An 18,953-nucleotide genomic window follows, 5' to 3' on the forward strand; every position below is an offset into this window, starting at 1 on the left:
AATATGAGACAAAAATAATAATATATATTTATTTATCCGCATAATTTTTCCATTTATAAATCACATCCGAATAACTTTATAGTTTTCAATGCAACGTTTCATTAGGAAAATTTTGTGCCTACCAGTTCATTCTTAATTTTCATCAAAGTATGGAACAATCTAGAACAAAGAAGAAGAAACCAATAATCTTTTGTATGTTGTATATTTACAATTGTACCCTTCGTGACCCTTTTATTTGCCCTTTTTGGACTGCGTTACCAAACACCTACTACACACACTATTCTCTGCTGCTCCTCTCTCCTTATCCATGGCTTCTACCTTCCTCACATTGGCTAAACCCTTCACTTCTCACTCCACAAATCTTCCTTCTTTCTCTACTCAAACACCTATTGGTACACATATCACAACCCCATCTCCTTCTTTATGATATTTACTGTCTTTTTATGTTTTCTTGTTATTTACTATTACCCTTTTGGGTTTTGGACAGGTCCGAAGAGAAGTTCTTTGAAAATTAATGCCATTTCCAAGAAATGGGAACCCACAAAGGTGACACCTTTTATGGTTATTTTAAGTTAAAAGTGAATTACTTATTTGTAATTTCAAGAAAGAAAATGAAGCTTGGGTGTTGATAATTGATTTTGTTTTTTTATGAATACAGGTTATGCCGCAAGCTGATAGAGTTTTGATTCGGTTAGAGGAGTTGCCTGAGGTATTTTCATACATGTCTCTTCATGTTTTTTCTTTTTTCCAATTTACCAAATTGAACTGTACTGTTGTATGTGTTGTGCAAATTGGACTAATGTATTTTCGTTTCGTTTCGTTTGGTATGTGGGATGGGATAAGCAAGGATATCCCACCTTTTATATGTGATAGCAATCCCACCATTTTAGTACAAATGGCTGGAGAAACTAATCCTGGGATTAGCTAATATCTCAAACCAAACATGGGATAAAGTTAATCCCAAATTTTATCCCGGGATTATTATCCATCCTTAGCCCACGTACCAAATGTCTATGCACGATCAAGTTAGTTCTATTGAAACCAGCGATTTGGGCAACCACAGCTTTCACAACTAGATATGACTATGCAACTCGATTTCTGTAGATGCTCAATAGGGCCTTGGTTGTTTGCAATAGGTATCAGCTGAAAAGCTAGTTCTTTTGTTCTCCTTCAGCCTTCCTGGAAATATTTGTGTCTAGTTCTAAAGATTTGTACTGTTTGTTAGCGAAAGGTTGTTCTTGAGAGAATTTAAACTAGTTTACCGTGTTGGATGTACGTATGTGTGATGCTTCAGTTGTGATAGAAAAAGAAAAACATGCTTGTACAGCATGTTATATGTATATATAGATTCATCTTGCAATGTTCTCAGGAAGAATGAGTAACTTAATCTTTTAAAATCTTTTCTCAAAATGAAGCTTCTACTACATTTTCAGGCATGATTTATTTGTTCTACTTTTAGGATTAGTACAAGATAGTATTTATTAGCTCTATTAGAGTCCAATGAGCATTCTTTATTTGTCCTCCCCACCTCCTATTCCTCTTTATGATTGTTTCTTATTTGTAATGTTCCTGGAAATCTTAGATTCTTAGTAGTTCCATACCTGTGAAGAATTAGCTTATTCTTGCTACTGTATTAAAGAAGTCTGTATGATGGACATTCCCATTAATGCAAGTTATGCGATAGATCCATACACAGCAGTATGGATACCTTCCTGTAATATACACTGAAAGAAAAGAGTTTGCAGAAATCTGCTGGTGGAGTTTTGCTTCCAAAATCGGCAGTGAAGTTTGAACGCTATCTTATGGGAGAAGTAAGTTTTAACTTTTATGCGTGTTGTTTATTCATTTGGACAGATTGGAGATGCATATGATGGTATTATATCATATATCCTTTTGATGACTGACTGAGACTATTATTTTAATTTTAGGTTCTTTCTGTTGGTTCTGACGTTGCTCAAGTTGAGACGGGGAAGAAGGTAAGCCTATTGAAATTTTTGATTTAGTGGATGTCTATCAAAGAGTAAGCTTTTTATTTTAATTTTATCTGTATGCTTCCTGGTACTAGTTTCTTTGGAATGAATTGTTAAATCATAGGGCTTTGCACGTCTACTTCTAATCCCTGCTTCCTGACTTCCACGCCTTGTTGGGGAGGGGATGACGGCTTGCCTTACTGATCCTTTGTGCACTTTCTTCTGAATGAATGATATGGTTCTTTTGCAGGTTCTTTTCTCTGACATCAATGCTTACGAGGTACGTGCTTTAGTAGTAAGCTGATCTATAATTGTGTCTATTGACATGCCTAAGTACCACCTGATACATAATCATTTTGGTCTTTCCAAGATGATCCAAATTCTCTTCTTGACGAACTAGTGCTTCTTTAGAAAAAATCACCGACTTGCTATTTATGTTCTCTTTTAGTTTTTGACAGGCAGCTTTTGCAAAATGGTCAAGACTTTTTGATTCATTTTATTTTCCTTCGTATTATTTTATGTCTTAATCAATTTTGGGATCACTGTATATTAGAAACAATTAGACTTGTACAAGACTGGGAACCTGATAAACATAAGTAGAGTGCAACTGGATGTCTTATTGCCTACTCTAGAGGGGTTTACTGGACAATGTGGAAACCTATCTAAAAAAACAAGTGTGACAATTGATGTTGGTTTAAGCTTCCTCATATATAGAGAATTCAATGTAGTAAAGATTGTGGTGAAGCAGACTGCCACCTAAGATCAATAGTTCAGTTAACTTGGTTATTAATGGGTAAAACTGTTGTTGGCCTAACCTGCTTTACCTACTTCTTGGTAGTTTAATCCATATAGAATGCTCAACTATTATTTACGTTGACAAACGTGTTGGAGCATGGGCATCACCTCCTACAGGAGTACGGCATACTGTTGTCCTTTTAATTTAGTATCTTTTTAATCCCCATTAAATAGGCTTGGCATGTTCAAATTTGGTAACATCATTGGTTCTGATTCCTGTTGAGATGCTTTCAGAAATATCATCTAGGATAATGAATTGTTGGTTGCCAAAGCAGTCGATGTTAGTGTGGACGCGGATGACTTATTCTCAGTTGTCAGATAGATGTTAGCAAACTGAACTTAGTTATAGGTATGAATTTTGCCAAACATCGCGAACACCTAAAGTGGTTCACTCATTGCTAGATGACGAATCTAATTAGCTATAACAGGAACAATGAGAAATGAAAAAGGCTTCTATAATACACTTCAGTATGGAATAATAACATTTAACCTACATGTTTTAATGTTTTTTATTAGCTCTGAATTATATGCCCTGCTAGGGTAAGTAATTATTTGGAGCAGTGGAAGGCTGTTGCAGTGCCATAGATGGTCTGTTTCGCCTGGTTTGTGGTGCAGTTGCCTAGCTATATTAGCTAACTAAAGTATGTATCATAGTTATTTGATGCATGCCGGCTTCTGTTTTACAAGTTGTACATATTAACTTTCTTTAGTGTCCTGTTGTTGACAAATTAAATGATTTCTGTGAACTAATGTGCATCTCAACCTATCAGGTGGATTTGGGAACTGATGCAAGGCATTGTTTCTGCAAGGAGAGCGAGTTGCTGGCTTTGGTTGAATGAACCGTCTCCCATTTCGGTTATTATTATGTTATGGTGCTAAGTTTTGTCAGGTTCTTAGCCAAAAGACATTGAAACTGCGGGATGTGTGTAAAATCTCATCTTTTGTAGAACAAAAATGTTGAGATATGTTTAGTGGATATTTTTGCTGATTTACAGGAAAAAATATTGAGATTGAGTTATATCGTCTCTTTCTTTCATTTAATTTTCTCAACAACTATAACTTCATAAAGAACCAAAATGTCGAATTTCATTCATTTCTCAGGAACCCCAGAAGTACTCACTTTGTTGTACGCCTGTTAACTTCATCATACATTTCTGCATATTCATCTAAACACAGCAGCATTGTTAACCTTTACTATCTAGTGCCAATTGATCTGTCAGCCTCTACACCATGTATATTCAATAGACGAGTACACTCAAGGAAGATGAGAAGACTGATTCTCTGTCGTCTTCAACCTCAAGTCTCTAATTTGAATGTTTAAATATAATTTAGTCGGTGAATCTCTATTACTACTGGTGGTTGAACCTTCCACTTTATATGTGAAAGGCCGGAGCTCGCCAAGTGAGTTAACCCTCAAACACAAAATAGCATTTTTTAATAATTTAGGGTCGAGTTGCCCACTTTTAACCTTGGTCCAAATTTTGTATACAGCAGTAGGTAAACTAATAGGAAAATTTTTGTTGTGCCTCACACATCTCACCCATAGTAAAAATGTCCAAGTAATAGGTTTGAAGCTTCTGGTCTAAAGAAGGAACAAAATTGACTATGAATCAGATGCAAGGGTCATTTGCCAAGAAATAACATACAGTATAGTGATAAGAACACTAACTACAAAGCATTCAATAGAAAAGTAAACAGTTCTAAAACTCAAATAGGCGTAACTCAATCATTCCCTCTTTCCTTTTGGGAGAATACCATGCTACCACTTTCCCAGACTGTAGAAGCTTTAGAGAGTAATTTAAACTACATACAAAATCCTCCAATTGTAGGCCAGGCCTGCCAGCTGGTGAATTCAGCAGAAACTTTGAATCTACTCTGAACACAATTGGTCCAGCAACCTGCATTTGAAGGATTGGTGAAGCATTCAGCTTTGGATATGCACCTAGCTCAAGAGTAGAGTTTGCAAGTCATAAAGCATCATAAGAAGTAGTGACTCAGTGGATGAACAGCACTGATTAAGTTCCCTATGAAACAAAGCTAACTATGGTATGAAGGATAATGTTTTTCTGGAAAAATGTTCTCTTAAAAATAAGTGGGGTTCTCTTATTTTCTTACAGAATTTGTTTCCTACTTGCACTAGACATCATTCACTGAGTTTTAAGGAACTTGTTTTCCTAGAGGAAATGATTTTCCAAAACATTTTGGACCAACCAAACATGAAAAAAATTGAAAAACATTTACCAAACAACCCTCAGTCCCACTTGTTTTTACCCAACATGTATTGACTAAGGAGTTTATACAGTATTTAATAACTGTGCTGATATGTTCAAGTTACCTCTGTAGACAATGTGACAGAACAAATATTTGGAAGTTACCTGCTGCTGAAGTATCAATTTGAGCCTGGGTGAGGAGAGCACATCTCTTGCATTATCAGATGATGCTTTTCTGAAGACTTTTGAAACCTGTTTGGCTAATGCTGAAGCAGAGGAGACATCTAGACGAGCATCTACCCTTGTGAGGTCTCCAAAAGACTCTTTGAATTTACCATGTTGAAAAGTATAGCAAAGTGAACCAAATAAATCGACACCAAAGGGACTTCGATGCCTCGAATCTGAGGAACTGCTGCTACCATTTTTGAGCCATGCCTCAAGAGTCCCCCCTACAGCAACAAGTTGAAGTACAAGATTAGACAAGAGAATAGGCAAGTAAAGCTACTTTGTGAGTGCTGCGACTTTGGAGTAGTACTGTTGGATAGCATCATATATGCATGAAATTGTCACACCACCAATTTCATAAGAACCAATAAAGGGAATAGGAAAGTAAAGCTACTTTGTGAGTGCACCGACTTTGGAGTAGCACCATTGGATAGCATCATATATGCATGAAACTGTTACACCACCAATTTCATAAGAACCAGTCGTGCTATGAAACTCCAAGGAGTTCAGTTCCCCAAAGATTATAAAGTTGGTCAGAGCTTTTAAAGGAAAATACTGTTCGCTTCTTCAATATTCCAGGAACATGCTCAAGAATTAACAATACCCAATTATCTTAAAGTTTTTCACATTGAGTAAAAAATACCTCCACAGAGATAATTCAAATCCCAAGATTCTAGCAGAAGCACCGCAAGAAAGTTCATTTTGAGGAATGGATAAGCTCAAACTCTTTATATATTTGAATAAACTAGGCATTTATCTTAGTGCTGGGGAATTGAATTCTGATAATTAAAATTCAGTTAGAAGTATAGATCAGATCCTGTATACATACAAGATTGGTGTAGTTTAGCAAACCATGTCAAAAAGGAATCTGGAAGCTACCAAGTTATATCCAATCAAGTACACTATAATTTTCTGTAAGCCAGTGAAGTTACCAATAATTCCAGATACTGCTGCATGAGGCTCTCTAAGACGAATATCATAAGAAGGGCGATAAAACCGTCCCTCATCGGTTTCAATAATGATGTCCTCTTTTTTTTCCTTGAGTCTCCAGAAATCTTTGCTCTTCTCATAAGAAAAGGCTGCTTTTCCACATATTCCTTGCATCAGACTGAGTGGTGGCTCATCAGTAATGTTATCAACAGCCCGAGGATGGCCACCATTTTTATGTAAGCCAAAACGGTATCGCAATCCATCCTCGGAAACCAGCGATGAGCAGTTCAAGGATATTGACTCTGGGACCTCCCAATATCTACCCTTATGGTCTATGAATAGCTCAGGCCAAGCTGCTTCCAAAGTAACGTCGTGCTCAGGAAGCTGCAATGAATTTAGAAGAATTATGAATCAAACATCACAATGGTAATTGCTCATAAGCTGGGAACATAGTTTAAACAACAGATGAGCACGCTATGACAAACTCATGAACATTTACATGTATGCTATAATGTGCCATATTTAATTTCTTTAATAAGTCGGGAATCCTCAAACTTTAAACAGCAACATTCAACTTTCCAAAGTGATCTAGGAGAAATAAAACGGGGACCCTTTCTTTTTTATTTTTATTTTTATGAAGGTATTTCATTAAAAAACATCAAGTAGATGCAGAATTAAAGAATAAGCAAAAAGGGCTCACAGAGGGCATAAGCAAAAGTTGTTAGCTCCTTTACAATCTTCAAACTAGTACTAGCTAGAGAGATAACAAAGCCAAGAAATTGTTCAGTGCTAAAGACAGGAGTTAAATTAACCCAACTGAGCAACATAAGTAAACATTAGCTTTAAGAGACTGGTTTGGAGTTGAGATCCCATCTTATCGTCCTCCAGCTGAAGCAATTTCAGATTTTTTTCTCTACTGAAGTTTCCCAATATCAACAAAGAGACAACAGACTCCAGGTTCATTTGAACAAAAGTGAGAAAACTAGGCAAAATATCCTTTAGGTTAGTTATACAGGGAAAAAACCATGTTTGTAATTGCTGAAATGCACCACTAAAGTAAGAAGTAAAGTAGCCTTCTAGCCTCTGAAACTCATACAGTATGCTAAAGCCTAAGATTGCAAAGGGATGATAATGCATGCCCTAATGGAGACACAAATCTAAGGAAGAAAATAGAAAAACTGTATCAGCAAAATAGATGCCCAACACATATTATATACCCAATCTAGATCCGCAAACAGGCTTAAAGGATCAAATAAAAAGACCAAAAGCTGCAAGTCACAATCAGTCTGCATCATTTACGAAATCTAAAAGCATCAAATATAATGTTTTACGCTGAAAAAATGATCAAGCTTAACAAAAAGCTGAATGTTTGACAATGGAATCAGTTTAAAACTTTGGCAATTTTGTCAATTTGTATCCTAAGAAATTATACACATCATAATAAGTTTTTGAAGTGTGGTATTATGAAATTATGAGTTTATAGGATGCAGACGGTGGATGCAGCACCGCCAGCCCAACTTTAGTAGTGGAAGCACATCTAATGAGCAAAATGCATCTTTAAAATTAAAACACATCTTGCCACATGGTGCATCAATAGTAATATCAGAAAATAAAGATACATTTCTTAAATCTTCTCTGGAAAATTAGAACACCTTAAACATACTACAATCTTAAGCTTCTAATTACTATCCGACTAAGAATATACAAGACTACTCCAAATCCAAGTGAAGATAGAACACTACGAAACAATTTCACTTAGAGAAAATGAAAGATATAAAAGAAAGCACCTAAAATGAAACAAATATAACAATTCCAATAGCAGTGCGCCAAATGTTAAAGGACTTCAGATCCTTGCCTTATGAAAGAGCATGGCCCTCAAGCGTCGTCCTTTCTTCTCGCCATGCTTTTCCGTGCTCAATAACAGAGAAGAAGAGGATGTCAGAGATAGCTGCGAGCACAGACCAAAGGCATAAAGTGACTTCTCCAAGAAATGCTTGCCAATGTCTTTTAGTATCGACGGCTCCCATTCATCCACACTAGATAACTCAGCTTTAATGTCAGATACCAGTTTCTTTGGCCGAAACTGAGCTGTGAATCCAAGCCACCTATGAAGATGAATTCATAAAAAAATAATTCATCTATCTTGTATATAAAAAAGAGGGGCTTCTGGGAGTATCAATATCAATTTGAAATATAAAGGGAGAAGGCAACAAATTTGGTGGAGCAGAATGGAGGATGAGCAAAATAATCAATAATGGCTCTTTGACTAAGGTTGTCCAAGCACAGGCAAGCAATTATCTCTTTCAGCTATAAAAGAAATGTAGCTCATAAAAATATATGCCAAACATAGTCAAAAGTGCTAAAGGTTTGAACAAATCATCTGATGGATAAAGAACTTTGGCAAAAAGCATATTATTTCTCTGTTGTTTCCAAAATGTGCACATTATCTCAATAGGTCAGAAAATAAGCTAAAAATTCATTTTTCCACCCAAAAGTTTTTTGATAAAAAGTCACCCATTTCAAGTATATGAACTTTGTGACCAATAAAAAAAGGCATAAGAACTTTGTGTATTTTTAAACAATAACTGGTGCTTTTGACAATCAATATAATTTTGTTTAGCATTTTAGACAGTTTGGTGTTCTTGAAGAAATATGTGCAGTTGCAAAATTATACTATACAAGATCGAGTAGTTCAAGTTCAAGATCAGCAATGTTTTGCCACCTACATAAATAGTATTCAACAACTATTTTGTGCATGTTCAATTTGACTTTTACTTATACAGGAAACATTTATAGTAGCAAACATGATATTTTACACATAACCCTAATAATTCACAGTTATTTTTTTTTTGAGTAAAGGTAACTTTGTATTCACAAAAAACTCATCAACAAAAGATGATGAGGATCATTTTACAATCCACACATGGTGTGTGCACTTTCCTCAGTGAGGACTACTCAACAAAAAACCTTTACAAGTTACCTATGAAGTCAACTATGTTCACTGTATCCCCTACCATATCCTGTTTACACCAAAAATAAAGTAAACGAAGGCATTTGGTTCTAATCTTCTGGCTGTTGGTCCCTTTGCCTTCAAAACATGTTGAATTTCTCTCCTTTCACAATGTCCACCAGACACAAGCTGGGATGGATCTCTACCACTCTTCATTGGCTCCTCTAGTGCCAATACCTTTCCAGCAGTTGAGTAGATCCATAGTAGATTTAGGCATTACCCAACTGATTCCTAGGATACAGAGAAACATGTTCCACAGATTTGTAGTTGCTTTGCAATGAAGAAATAGATGGTTATTCACCTCAGCTTCTTGATTGCACATATAACACCTTGAGCAAATCTGTAAAACTCTTCCTTGTAACACTTCATGTGTTAGGCATGCTTGTCTTACCACCAACCAATTAAAGCAAGCTACTTTTAATGGGCTTTTAACCTTCCAAATTCGCTTCCAGGGCCATACTTCTGTGTTGACTTGACTATTGTTCCTCCACCAGTAGCAAGGCTTCAATGTGAAGGCCCCTTTGTTGTGTAGTGACTAGATAGGCCTGTCTGCATCAGTGACAATATTTTGGACACTATTCAAAACCTGGAGAAATCTGGCAATCTCTGTCACTTCCCAATCATTCAGTGCTCTTCTAAAGATCAAATTCCAATCCTGGGGACTCCACACCTGAGAGACCGAGGCAATCCTTTGTGAGCTCAGAGAGTAAAGATGAAGGAACAGACTTCTCAAGTTATCTTCCCCCACCCAATGCTCACTCCAGAAGTCAACTTTCACTCCTTTACCCACTTGGAATAAAATGTTGTCGTAAAATTGATACCACAACCTTCTGATGGTCTTCTAGACACTGCATCCAAAGGTGCCCGTGACCTCCCCAGTGGCCACTGGCTTTGCAAGCTATATTTATCTTCAATAAATCTTCTCCACAAAGTCATATCATCCGTGCAAAACCTCCAAAGCCACTTTTGAAGTAAGCATTCATTTTATATGTTGAGATTTTTAATGCCCAAGCCCCCTTGATTTCTATTTAGTGTCAGTGAGTCCTACTTGACCAGTTAATCTTCTTCTCAATTTTTTTGGGTATTGGAAACAAACTCATCATGTATGTAGGAAGAGCATCCATCACAAATTTGATAAGGGTCAACCTACCCCCTAGTGATAGGTATTGACTCTTCCACCTTGCTAGTTTCTTATCACACTTTTCCAGTACTTCACTCCATATTTCAAGCTCTTTATTTTTTGCACCCAGTGGCATCCCCCAAGGTATTTGGTAGGTAGTGATGCTATCTGACATCCTAGAGTCTCAGCCAAGTGTTCTAAATTATTCACTTGGTTAACAGGGAAGATAAAACTCTTGTGCCAGTTGACATGTAACCCAGAAATGCCTTCGAAAATTGTTAAGATGGCCCTTACATTTCTGATTTGGTCTAATTCTGCATCACAGAAGACAAGTGAATCATCTACATAAAAAAGGTGACTGATTTCCATAGCACTACCCTTATTTGCCTGAGAACAAAAACCTATGATCCACTTATTTCCTTTGGCTATCCTGAGCATGTGATTTAAACCTTCCATAGCTAAAATAAATAGAAATAGTGACATGGGGTCACCTTGTCTAAGCCCCTTTTGTGATTGGAAAAATCCTTCAGTGCTACCATTAATAATGAGGGAGAATTTAACATTAGAGATGCAAAATCTTATCCAACTAGTCCATTTGGTGCCAAACCCCATATCTTCTAGGACTTTTAGTAAAAAGGACCAGTTGACATGGTCATATGCCTCTTCAATGTCCATCTTGCATAGGATTCCAGGGGTCTTCTGTCTTACCCTAGAATCTACCAGCTCATTAGCCAAAAGGGTTGCATCCATAACCTGCCTACTCTTCGAGAAGGTCATCTGATGCTCATCAACAAGCTTCCCCATAACAGTAGTCATTCTCTCAGTGATCAGTTTAGAGATTTTTTATACACTCCACCTATTAGACTGATAGGTCTGAAATCCTTTAACTCTTCTGCTCCTGGCTTCTTTGGTATAAGTGCTATAAGAGTAGCATTTAAAAATTTCTCAAAGATTTCATTCAGATGGAAGTTCTGAATTGTTTGCATTAAGTCATCTTTCAAGATGCTCCAACACTCCTTGAAGAATTGCATTGTAAAACCATCAGGTCCAGGTGCTTTGTCACCATCACATTGCTTAATGATGCTAAACACCTCAATTTCACTAAAATGTCTCTGTAACCATTCTAGCTCCTCCTGTGTAATTGTAGGACATCCCTGTATCTCAAAAGATGGTCTGATGCCATTCTCTGGAAAAACTTAGTATTATTGTCCCCTTGTTTCAGCCAAAGGACTCTGAATTTTTTGCCTCCATCTTGCTTCTTCATTTTTGGCCAGTTCCTCTAGTTCCACTATTGTTGTAGCTCTGATCATCATTTCATCCTCGGTCAGAATTCTATCATCTTGGATCAGATCCAATTCAGCAAACTCATTCAATAGGTTGTTCTTTCTGCTCATTTGTTCCCCAAAAGTAGCTTTGCTCCAAACTTTGAGTTTCTGTTTCAAGTTTCTCAATTTGACATTAAGTTTATAATCAGGACATCCCACTACAACCATTTCATTCCACCACTCACTGATAAGTTCTAAGAATCCTTCCACCTTAAGCCACCAATTTTCGAATTTAAAGCTTGGATTTTTCTTTTCCGAGCTCCCACATTCTACGAGTAAAGGACTATGGTCAGATATTACTCTTGGGAGTATCTTCTGCCTGATATTTCTGAAAGACTCCTCCCATTCCATAAAAATCAAGAATCTGTCCAGCCTTGCTGCACTTCTATGGTTGACACCCCAAAAACATGTGAACTTTCCTCCATTTAATGGAGGATCATTGAGTTCCATATCTTCAATCCATGTGGGAAAATCTGTCATGATATTTGTGATCCTGCTGCAACCTCCTCTCGGCCGTGAATCTCACTGTGTTGAAATCACCACAAGCTAGCCATGGACCCCCTCACAATTCCTTAACAGCTGCTATTTCCTCCCAGCACTGTAGTTTCTCACTCCTGGTATGGGGAGCATACACCCCAGTGAGGAACCAAGTGAAAGAACTCTGGACAGAATCAAATCTATAAGTAATAGAGAATTGACCTGTCTCTACCAGTGCCCCACTCCAGATCCATCTAGCCCACATGACTAGGATCCCCCCTCTACTACCATCAGCTTCCAGATAGCCACAATTCATCCACCTACTAGGCCACAGTAATTTGGCTACCTCTTCCACATTCCTGTTAATCTTAGTCTCTTGAAAGCAATAGACGTCTGCTTCCATTTTTGTAAGGAAGTCTTAATGAGGTATCTGTTTTCAGTGCTATTAAGACCCCTTACATTCCAAGTTATGAGATTAACTTTCTTTTAAAAGTCAAACAAAGAGGCCTCCCCCTGTTCCTCACTCCTTCAACTTCCTCATTCAGACTGGACTTCAAGTTTTTTAGCTCATTCTTCCCTATTCCCCTGCTTTTAGGAGTAGTGGTGTCTTTCCCCTGTTTTTTCCTGTCCAGTTCAGCCTTTCTTTCATCTAACTTCATGAGAAGGGCTAACAACATTTTGAATCTAATTGAAATTCATTACAGCATCTAGAGAAATCACAGAGTGATCAATAATTATAGGGTAACAATCAATAACTAATATAAATAGGATAATCAAATAAGCTTTCAGGTGCTACTTCTAGACTGAACAAAAAATGAAAAGTGATAGTATATTTTAGTTATAGAGTCTTCAACAAAGATATAGAGTATTTCTTAGACATTTTAATGAGATTCTTGAAGCGGGAAAATGCAACATGCATGTGATTGGCCAAGAGAGGTAAACTGCAAGTTTTTTGAAGCCAAAGGGTGTCCTTAGCTTGCTGCACCATAGGAGGCAACATGAAAGTTTGGAGAGCACAGAGGGATATTATGCCTTTTTCCTGAGAAACTTTTACAGAACCCTCTTGTGAATTCTTGAGAATAGAATTTTCTGGTTGGGATAAAAGGGGAAGGATACAGAGAGGCCTGGATGAAGACAAATAGGAAAGTATAATTGCTATCTTGAAGCTACTGGAAAGGACATGCATGACAAACTGTAATCAAACTAAACTACATTGGTTGTACAGCAAGGCCATAAGACACTTAGAAACGGTTTCCAAATTCATTAGCATCGCAAGTAAAGGAGAATCCCCACATCCTTCTTGCTTGAGAAATTTGCCTTAGGACAACTAATCATACACTGGTTTATGAAATGATTATTTCAAAAATGAAATATAAATGCACAAGATGAAATGTAGAAAGAGGCTTGAATCTCCAGTATAGAACAAAGTCACCTTACCAAGTTAAATTAGTTATTACATTGGAAAATTTGCTTTATGTCACAGTGTGATAATTCCAGTTTAACAAACTTGTAATGTCACTTATCAGGAAGTTTAAGAACCAAAATTATGCTATTAGAAAGAGAATACATTATTTTCCTATCTTCAGAGTAATTTGGCAAACTAAAGTAATCTTATCCATATATTCTTAGCTTTTTATATTTTACATTTGCTAAGCATATGTTACATTTTATTATGCAACTATAAAATGTTTCTTTTTGAGCTCACGAGGTAGGGTAAGGCCCCAGACCCAACTATGAGATACCATAACAATCTTAAGCAGCGTTAAGGTAAAGATGACATTCAGGCTCCTCACAGGTCCTCAGTAATGCACAACAAAATCAATCAACAAGTTCAATACCAAATTAGCTGGAGTCTGCCATATAAATCCTCTATATCCATTCTGCCCTATTCAGGTCCATATCATTCCAAGACCAAAATAATGTCTCTGAAAGTAGAGGTTTTCTAGATATCACATTTATCCCTACACCAGACTTAACATCGCCGAAAAAGTTGATAAGCGAAACTATTCCAATAGCACAAAAATCATATGATGGCAGTGTATTGGTATAGAATAACCTCTCTATACATGAAAATGTGTGTAGTATTAAGTTACCAGTTAGAAGTGGCAGGTTTAAACAAAAGGGACTGAAGAGCAAAAGAGCCCAATTCCTTGCGTGGAGTGGGAGAATAAGAGGGAATGATTCCGAGAGGAAAGCCATTTCCGAGAAGAGAAAGTTGTTGGACTCTGAGAGCTCTACTGGCTGTGCTACCATCAAGTGGTATGGGCTCCCCTGGAATGGACCTGGCCGTCCCATCTAGAACTCTCGGTGTAGAAATGTTGAGGTCCCAGAATGCTGCATCCATCGCGGTCCTCATATTCGCCATTTTTATCTCCCGCCGGCCGACAGAAGTTGGGGAGTGTGAAGGAAGGGAAAATGTGGATGCCCTCCTTATCTGTGACACTGTTTTGAATTTTGGGGTTTCACTTCTTTTTTTCTATTAGTTTCTTGCACTTGTTTTTCCTTTTTCTTCCCACCCTCCATTGTCTCCCAATATTTTTTCACTTTTCATTTTTATAAATTGGCTTGTATTACAATATAAATGTATATAGAAATATAAGAAATATATCAAACTCTTTCTCCTTCTATTAAACTTTCTTTTACTATTTCTTTCTCTTATTACGTTGCTAAGTTAATTTCTTTTATAATATATTATCAGCACGAAACTCTAATTTTTCAGAAAATTAACTTCTATATCAGGTATATCTACTGAAGAAATTTAATTTTTAGTTGTCTTTGTTATTTTAAAAATTAATTTTCATCATGTCAAACTTGTCAAAATTGGAATTTGTGGCACTTGATATTTCTGGCAAAAATTATTTGTCATGGGTACTTGATGCTGAAATCCACCTTACCGCTAAGGGTCTTGGTGATGCTATAATTGAAGGAAATACAGCATCAAGTCAGAATAAAGCAAATGCTATGATTTTCCTTCGTCATCATCTACATGAAAGCCTGAAAATGGAATACTTGACAGTGAAAGATCCACTTGAATTGTGGAAAGACTTAAAATGGAGGTATGACCACCTCAGGGCAACGGTATTGTCAATGGCTCGTTATGAGTGGATGCACTTATGGTTTCAAAACTTTAAAATTGTAATTGAATATAATTCTGTTGTATTTAGAATAACTTCTCAATTAAAATTATATGGGGAAACTATAAATGATGAGGACATGTTAGAAAAGACACTAACTACTTTTCATGCCTCTAATGTAATATTACAGCAGCAATATCGTGAAAATGATTTTTAAAAATACTCTGAATTGATCTCATGCTTTCTGGTGGCTGAGCAGCATAATGCCCTTTTAATGAAAAATCATGAAGTACGTCCCACTGGAATTGCTCTGTTACCGAAAGCAAATATGATAGAAGCACATGGTCAATTTGAAAGAAGACAAAATAAAAATCATGGCCACAATAATGTGTGTGGACGTGGCAATGGCAGAAAACGATACAATAATCGTCGTGGTGGTGGTCAACATAAAAGGGAGAACAATATCAGTTCTCAAAATGGTCCTTCAAGAAGTAACTGTCATCGTTGTGGCATGAAAGGGCACTGAAAAAATGAATGTCGAACGCCTGAGCATTTTGTAAGACTTTATCAAAATTCTTTCAAAAGAAAGGCAAGTAGAGGTGGTGCCTCTTCTTCTAATGCTCGGATAGAGTCACACTTGGCGTTTGAAAATAATGTTGAGGCAGGACCTTCGCATAATAATAATATTGAAGCAAATATGGTTTTGAAGGATGACGATTTTAATGACCTCAATGATATTACTCATTTGAATGTTGAAGACTTCTTTAAGGATTATAATTGATGTTTAATTTCATTGTATGATTTTCAATATGTTGTCATTTTTACGTACTTTGAATTATCGTGTTTTTACGTTTATCTACTGGAAAAAAAAGGGAGGAAGTTAACCAGTGGTGAGGTATTACAATAATGTGAATTTTTTAGGAAAAAAAATTGAGTGATGTTCAAAGTTATATTTTAATTATACACTTAATATACAACCTAATAAGTTTGACAGTTATAATTACACATCTACATCTACCTATTAATCATGTTATTCATAAGGATGTGAATTTGATATAATAACGTATATAACAAATATTTATTGAATAAAATAAATACTACTCATGATTTTTGTGTTTATTATCAGTATGTTAGTGTTCATACAAAATATGTCATTCATGTATGATAGTAATCAGTGTTTTAATTCAATCGTCATTATGTTTGTATGAAAAGTCAATACATAACGTGATTTACTTAGATGTAATTATAATACAAGTTTGCATATGTTTTGGTGTTTTGAATTATATCATCATATTATTAACACAACACACCACATGGTATTTGAATAGTTAGTTTATTATAAAATACTGATTTACATTGTTATATTACTTATTGATATGATATTAATAGCAACATATGCAAATTATTGCTAAAACTTGATTTATTGCTTTTGAATTATACATGATTTTGAATTACGTGAGCAAGCAATTGCACACCATATTATTATATATTTCTATTTATGCTGAACCACTCATATATCACCATATTTGTATCTATTTTTATATAACCATTACATTTATCTTTACTATATTAATTCATGATTCATTCTTTATTATGTTACTACATGTTAATATATCAAACCTTTTAACTTAACTTATGTGAATATTGTTTTTATTACTTATTTCTTATAATGTATTTTTATTTTATGAAGATAAATAAATTCTTCAGTCTTCAATTGGATCCAAGATGAGTAATGGAGATATGTGTCTTTTGTATAGTGCCACAACTCATACAATATTAAAAGAAAAGAAATATTTTTGTCATTTAATTATGAAAAAGGCCTATGTCAATACACTATCTGGTAGTACAAAATTGATTGAAGGCTTTGAAAAAACGGTCTTATTACTACCTGGACGAACGATATTGGTAATTGATAATGCATTGTATTGTAGTAAGTCTCAAAGAGACTGCAAATGAAGAAAAGGTTGAATACCTTTATATTACTACAATAAATATGGAGAAGAAAATTGTGCACGAAAAATTACCTGCACTTTCTTCTGGGTTGTACCATAAAATATTGGTATTGTTGAATCACATGCCATAGTAAACAAAAGGTTTACTGATTCTAATGATTTTATCATTTGGCATGACCGGTTGGGCCATTCCAGTTATAATATGATGCACATAATTATTGAGAATTCACATGGACACACTTTGAAGAATCAGAAAATTCTTCAATCTAAGAAATTCTCTTGTGTTGCTTGTTCCCAAAGAAAACTGATTATTAAACCATCAGCAACTAAGGTTGGGATTGAACCCCCTACATTTATAGAACGTATACATGGTGATATATGTGGGTCAATTCACCCTTCATGTGGACCATTTAAATATTATATGGTCTTGATAGATGTATCTACAAGATGATCACATATGTGCTTATTATCAACTCGCAAAGTGGCTTTTGCGAGATTGTTAACTCAAATTATAGGGTTAAGAGCACAATTTCCAGATTATGTAATAAAGATAATTCGTCTTGATAATACTAGTGAATTTACATCTCAATCATTTAATGATTATTGTATATCGGTTGGAATAAAAGTTGAGCATCCGATCGCTCATGTTCATACTCAAAATGGTCTAGCAGAATTATTGATTAAACGCCTCCAATTGATAGCTAGACCATTGCTAGTGAGGACAAAACTCTTTATTTCAGTATGAGGGCATGCTATTTTGCATGCAGCAGTACTTGTGCGCATAAGGCCAACAAATTATCATGAATTTTTCCCATTACAATTGGCGTTTGTAAGGGAGCCAAATATATCCCATCTTAGAATATTTGGGTGTGCAGTATATGTCCCAATTGCTCCACCGCACCGCACAAAGATGGGTCCCCAAAGAAGGTTGGAAATATATGTTGGGTATGAATCTTCTTCTATTATAAAATATTTGGAACCTATGACTAGAGATTTATTTACGTCAGATTCGCTGATTGTCATTTTGATGAATCAGTATACCCAACATTAGGGTGAGAACATAAGTAGTTAAAAAATGAGATAGATTGGAATTCATTGTCACAATCTCATTTAGATCCTCGAACAAATCAATGTGAGCAAGAAGTTCAAAAGATGATTTATTTGCAGAATATTGCAAATCAATTCCCGAATGCATTTACTAACCTTCCACGGGTTACTAAATCGCATATCCCAGCTGCCAATGCTTAAGTTTGAGTTGATTTCCCGGTAGGATAACTTGTTCAGGCAAATGAGTCTAGGCCATGCTTAAAACGTGGAAGACCAATTGGTTTCAAAGACAAAAATCCTCAAAAAAGAAAAGGAATAAATGATCAAGATGATCATAATTTGGAGGCAAGTGCTTAAGAAGAGACCAGAGACACAACAAATGGTGATACCACCGAGGAGGTCCAAATACCTGAAAATAATGAGAATGAAGAAATCTCAATAAGTTATGTCTCAACAGGAAAACGGTGGAATCGAAATGATATTGTGGTTGATAATATTTTTGCTTATAATGTTGCCATTGAAAGAATGCAACAAGATAAGGATCTTGAGCCAAAATCTGTCGATGAATGCAGACAGATAAATGATTGGTCAAAATGGAAGAATGCAATTCAAGCAGAGTTAACTTCACTTGAAAAACGTGAAGTTTTCGGATCAATAATCTGAACAACTGAAGGTGTCAAGCCAGTAGGGCACAAATGGGTTTTTGTGCGTAAACAAAATGAAAAGGATGAAGTCTTAAGATATAAAACACGACTTGTAGCCCAAGGTTTTTCGCAAAGATCTGGCATTGACTATATGGAAACATATTCCCCTGTGGT

General features: G+C 35.9%; 2 protein-coding genes across 2 annotated transcripts; one reads left to right on the forward strand and one right to left on the reverse strand.

Annotated features, from left to right (window-relative positions):
* The first annotated feature begins 232 nt into the window (after positions 1-232).
* Positions 233-3,783, forward strand: LOC129886803 (10 kDa chaperonin 1, chloroplastic). The gene is made up of 7 exons (XM_055961656.1): positions 233-392; positions 488-546; positions 659-709; positions 1,746-1,811; positions 1,929-1,976; positions 2,221-2,250; positions 3,536-3,783. Exons 1-7 carry the CDS (start codon positions 308-310, stop codon positions 3,602-3,604), a joined length of 408 nt encoding a protein of 135 aa, XP_055817631.1. The 5' UTR covers positions 233-307; the 3' UTR covers positions 3,605-3,783.
* A 565-nt stretch (positions 3,784-4,348) lies between these two features.
* LOC129886802 (protein TRIGALACTOSYLDIACYLGLYCEROL 4, chloroplastic) lies at positions 4,349-14,569 on the reverse strand. Its single transcript, XM_055961655.1, has 5 exons — positions 14,156-14,569; positions 7,986-8,235; positions 6,133-6,514; positions 5,141-5,424; positions 4,349-4,663 (listed from the first exon to the last, which is right to left on the reverse strand). The coding sequence occupies exons 1-5, from the start codon at positions 14,425-14,427 to the stop codon at positions 4,466-4,468; spliced, it is 1,386 nt and encodes a 461-aa protein (XP_055817630.1). The 5' UTR covers positions 14,428-14,569; the 3' UTR covers positions 4,349-4,465.
* Between the last annotated feature and the right edge of the window lie 4,384 nt (positions 14,570-18,953).

The sequence above is a fragment of the Solanum dulcamara genome, chromosome 4 (genome assembly GCF_947179165.1).
Source record: "Solanum dulcamara chromosome 4, daSolDulc1.2, whole genome shotgun sequence".
NCBI lineage: Eukaryota > Viridiplantae > Streptophyta > Magnoliopsida > Solanales > Solanaceae > Solanum > Solanum dulcamara.

Excerpts from the sequence above, each read along its gene's own strand:
- LOC129886803 (XM_055961656.1), top strand. The coding sequence starts at position 308 with ATGGCTTCTACCTTCCTCACATTGGCTAAACCCTTCACTTCTCACTCC. Across the intron at positions 393-487 it reads CTCTACTCAAACACCTATTG|GTCCGAAGAGAAGTTCTTTG; the intron begins GTACACATATCA and ends GGTTTTGGACAG. Across the intron at positions 710-1,745 it reads GGTTAGAGGAGTTGCCTGAG|AAATCTGCTGGTGGAGTTTT; the intron begins GTATTTTCATAC and ends AAGAGTTTGCAG.
- LOC129886802 (XM_055961655.1), bottom strand. The coding sequence starts at position 14,427 with ATGGCGAATATGAGGACCGCGATGGATGCAGCATTCTGGGACCTCAAC. Across the intron at positions 8,236-14,155 it reads AAACCTGCCACTTCTAACTG|GTGGCTTGGATTCACAGCTC; the intron begins GTAACTTAATAC and ends TCATCTTCATAG. Across the intron at positions 6,515-7,985 it reads GGGCCATGCTCTTTCATAAG|CTTCCTGAGCACGACGTTAC; the intron begins GCAAGGATCTGA and ends AATTCATTGCAG.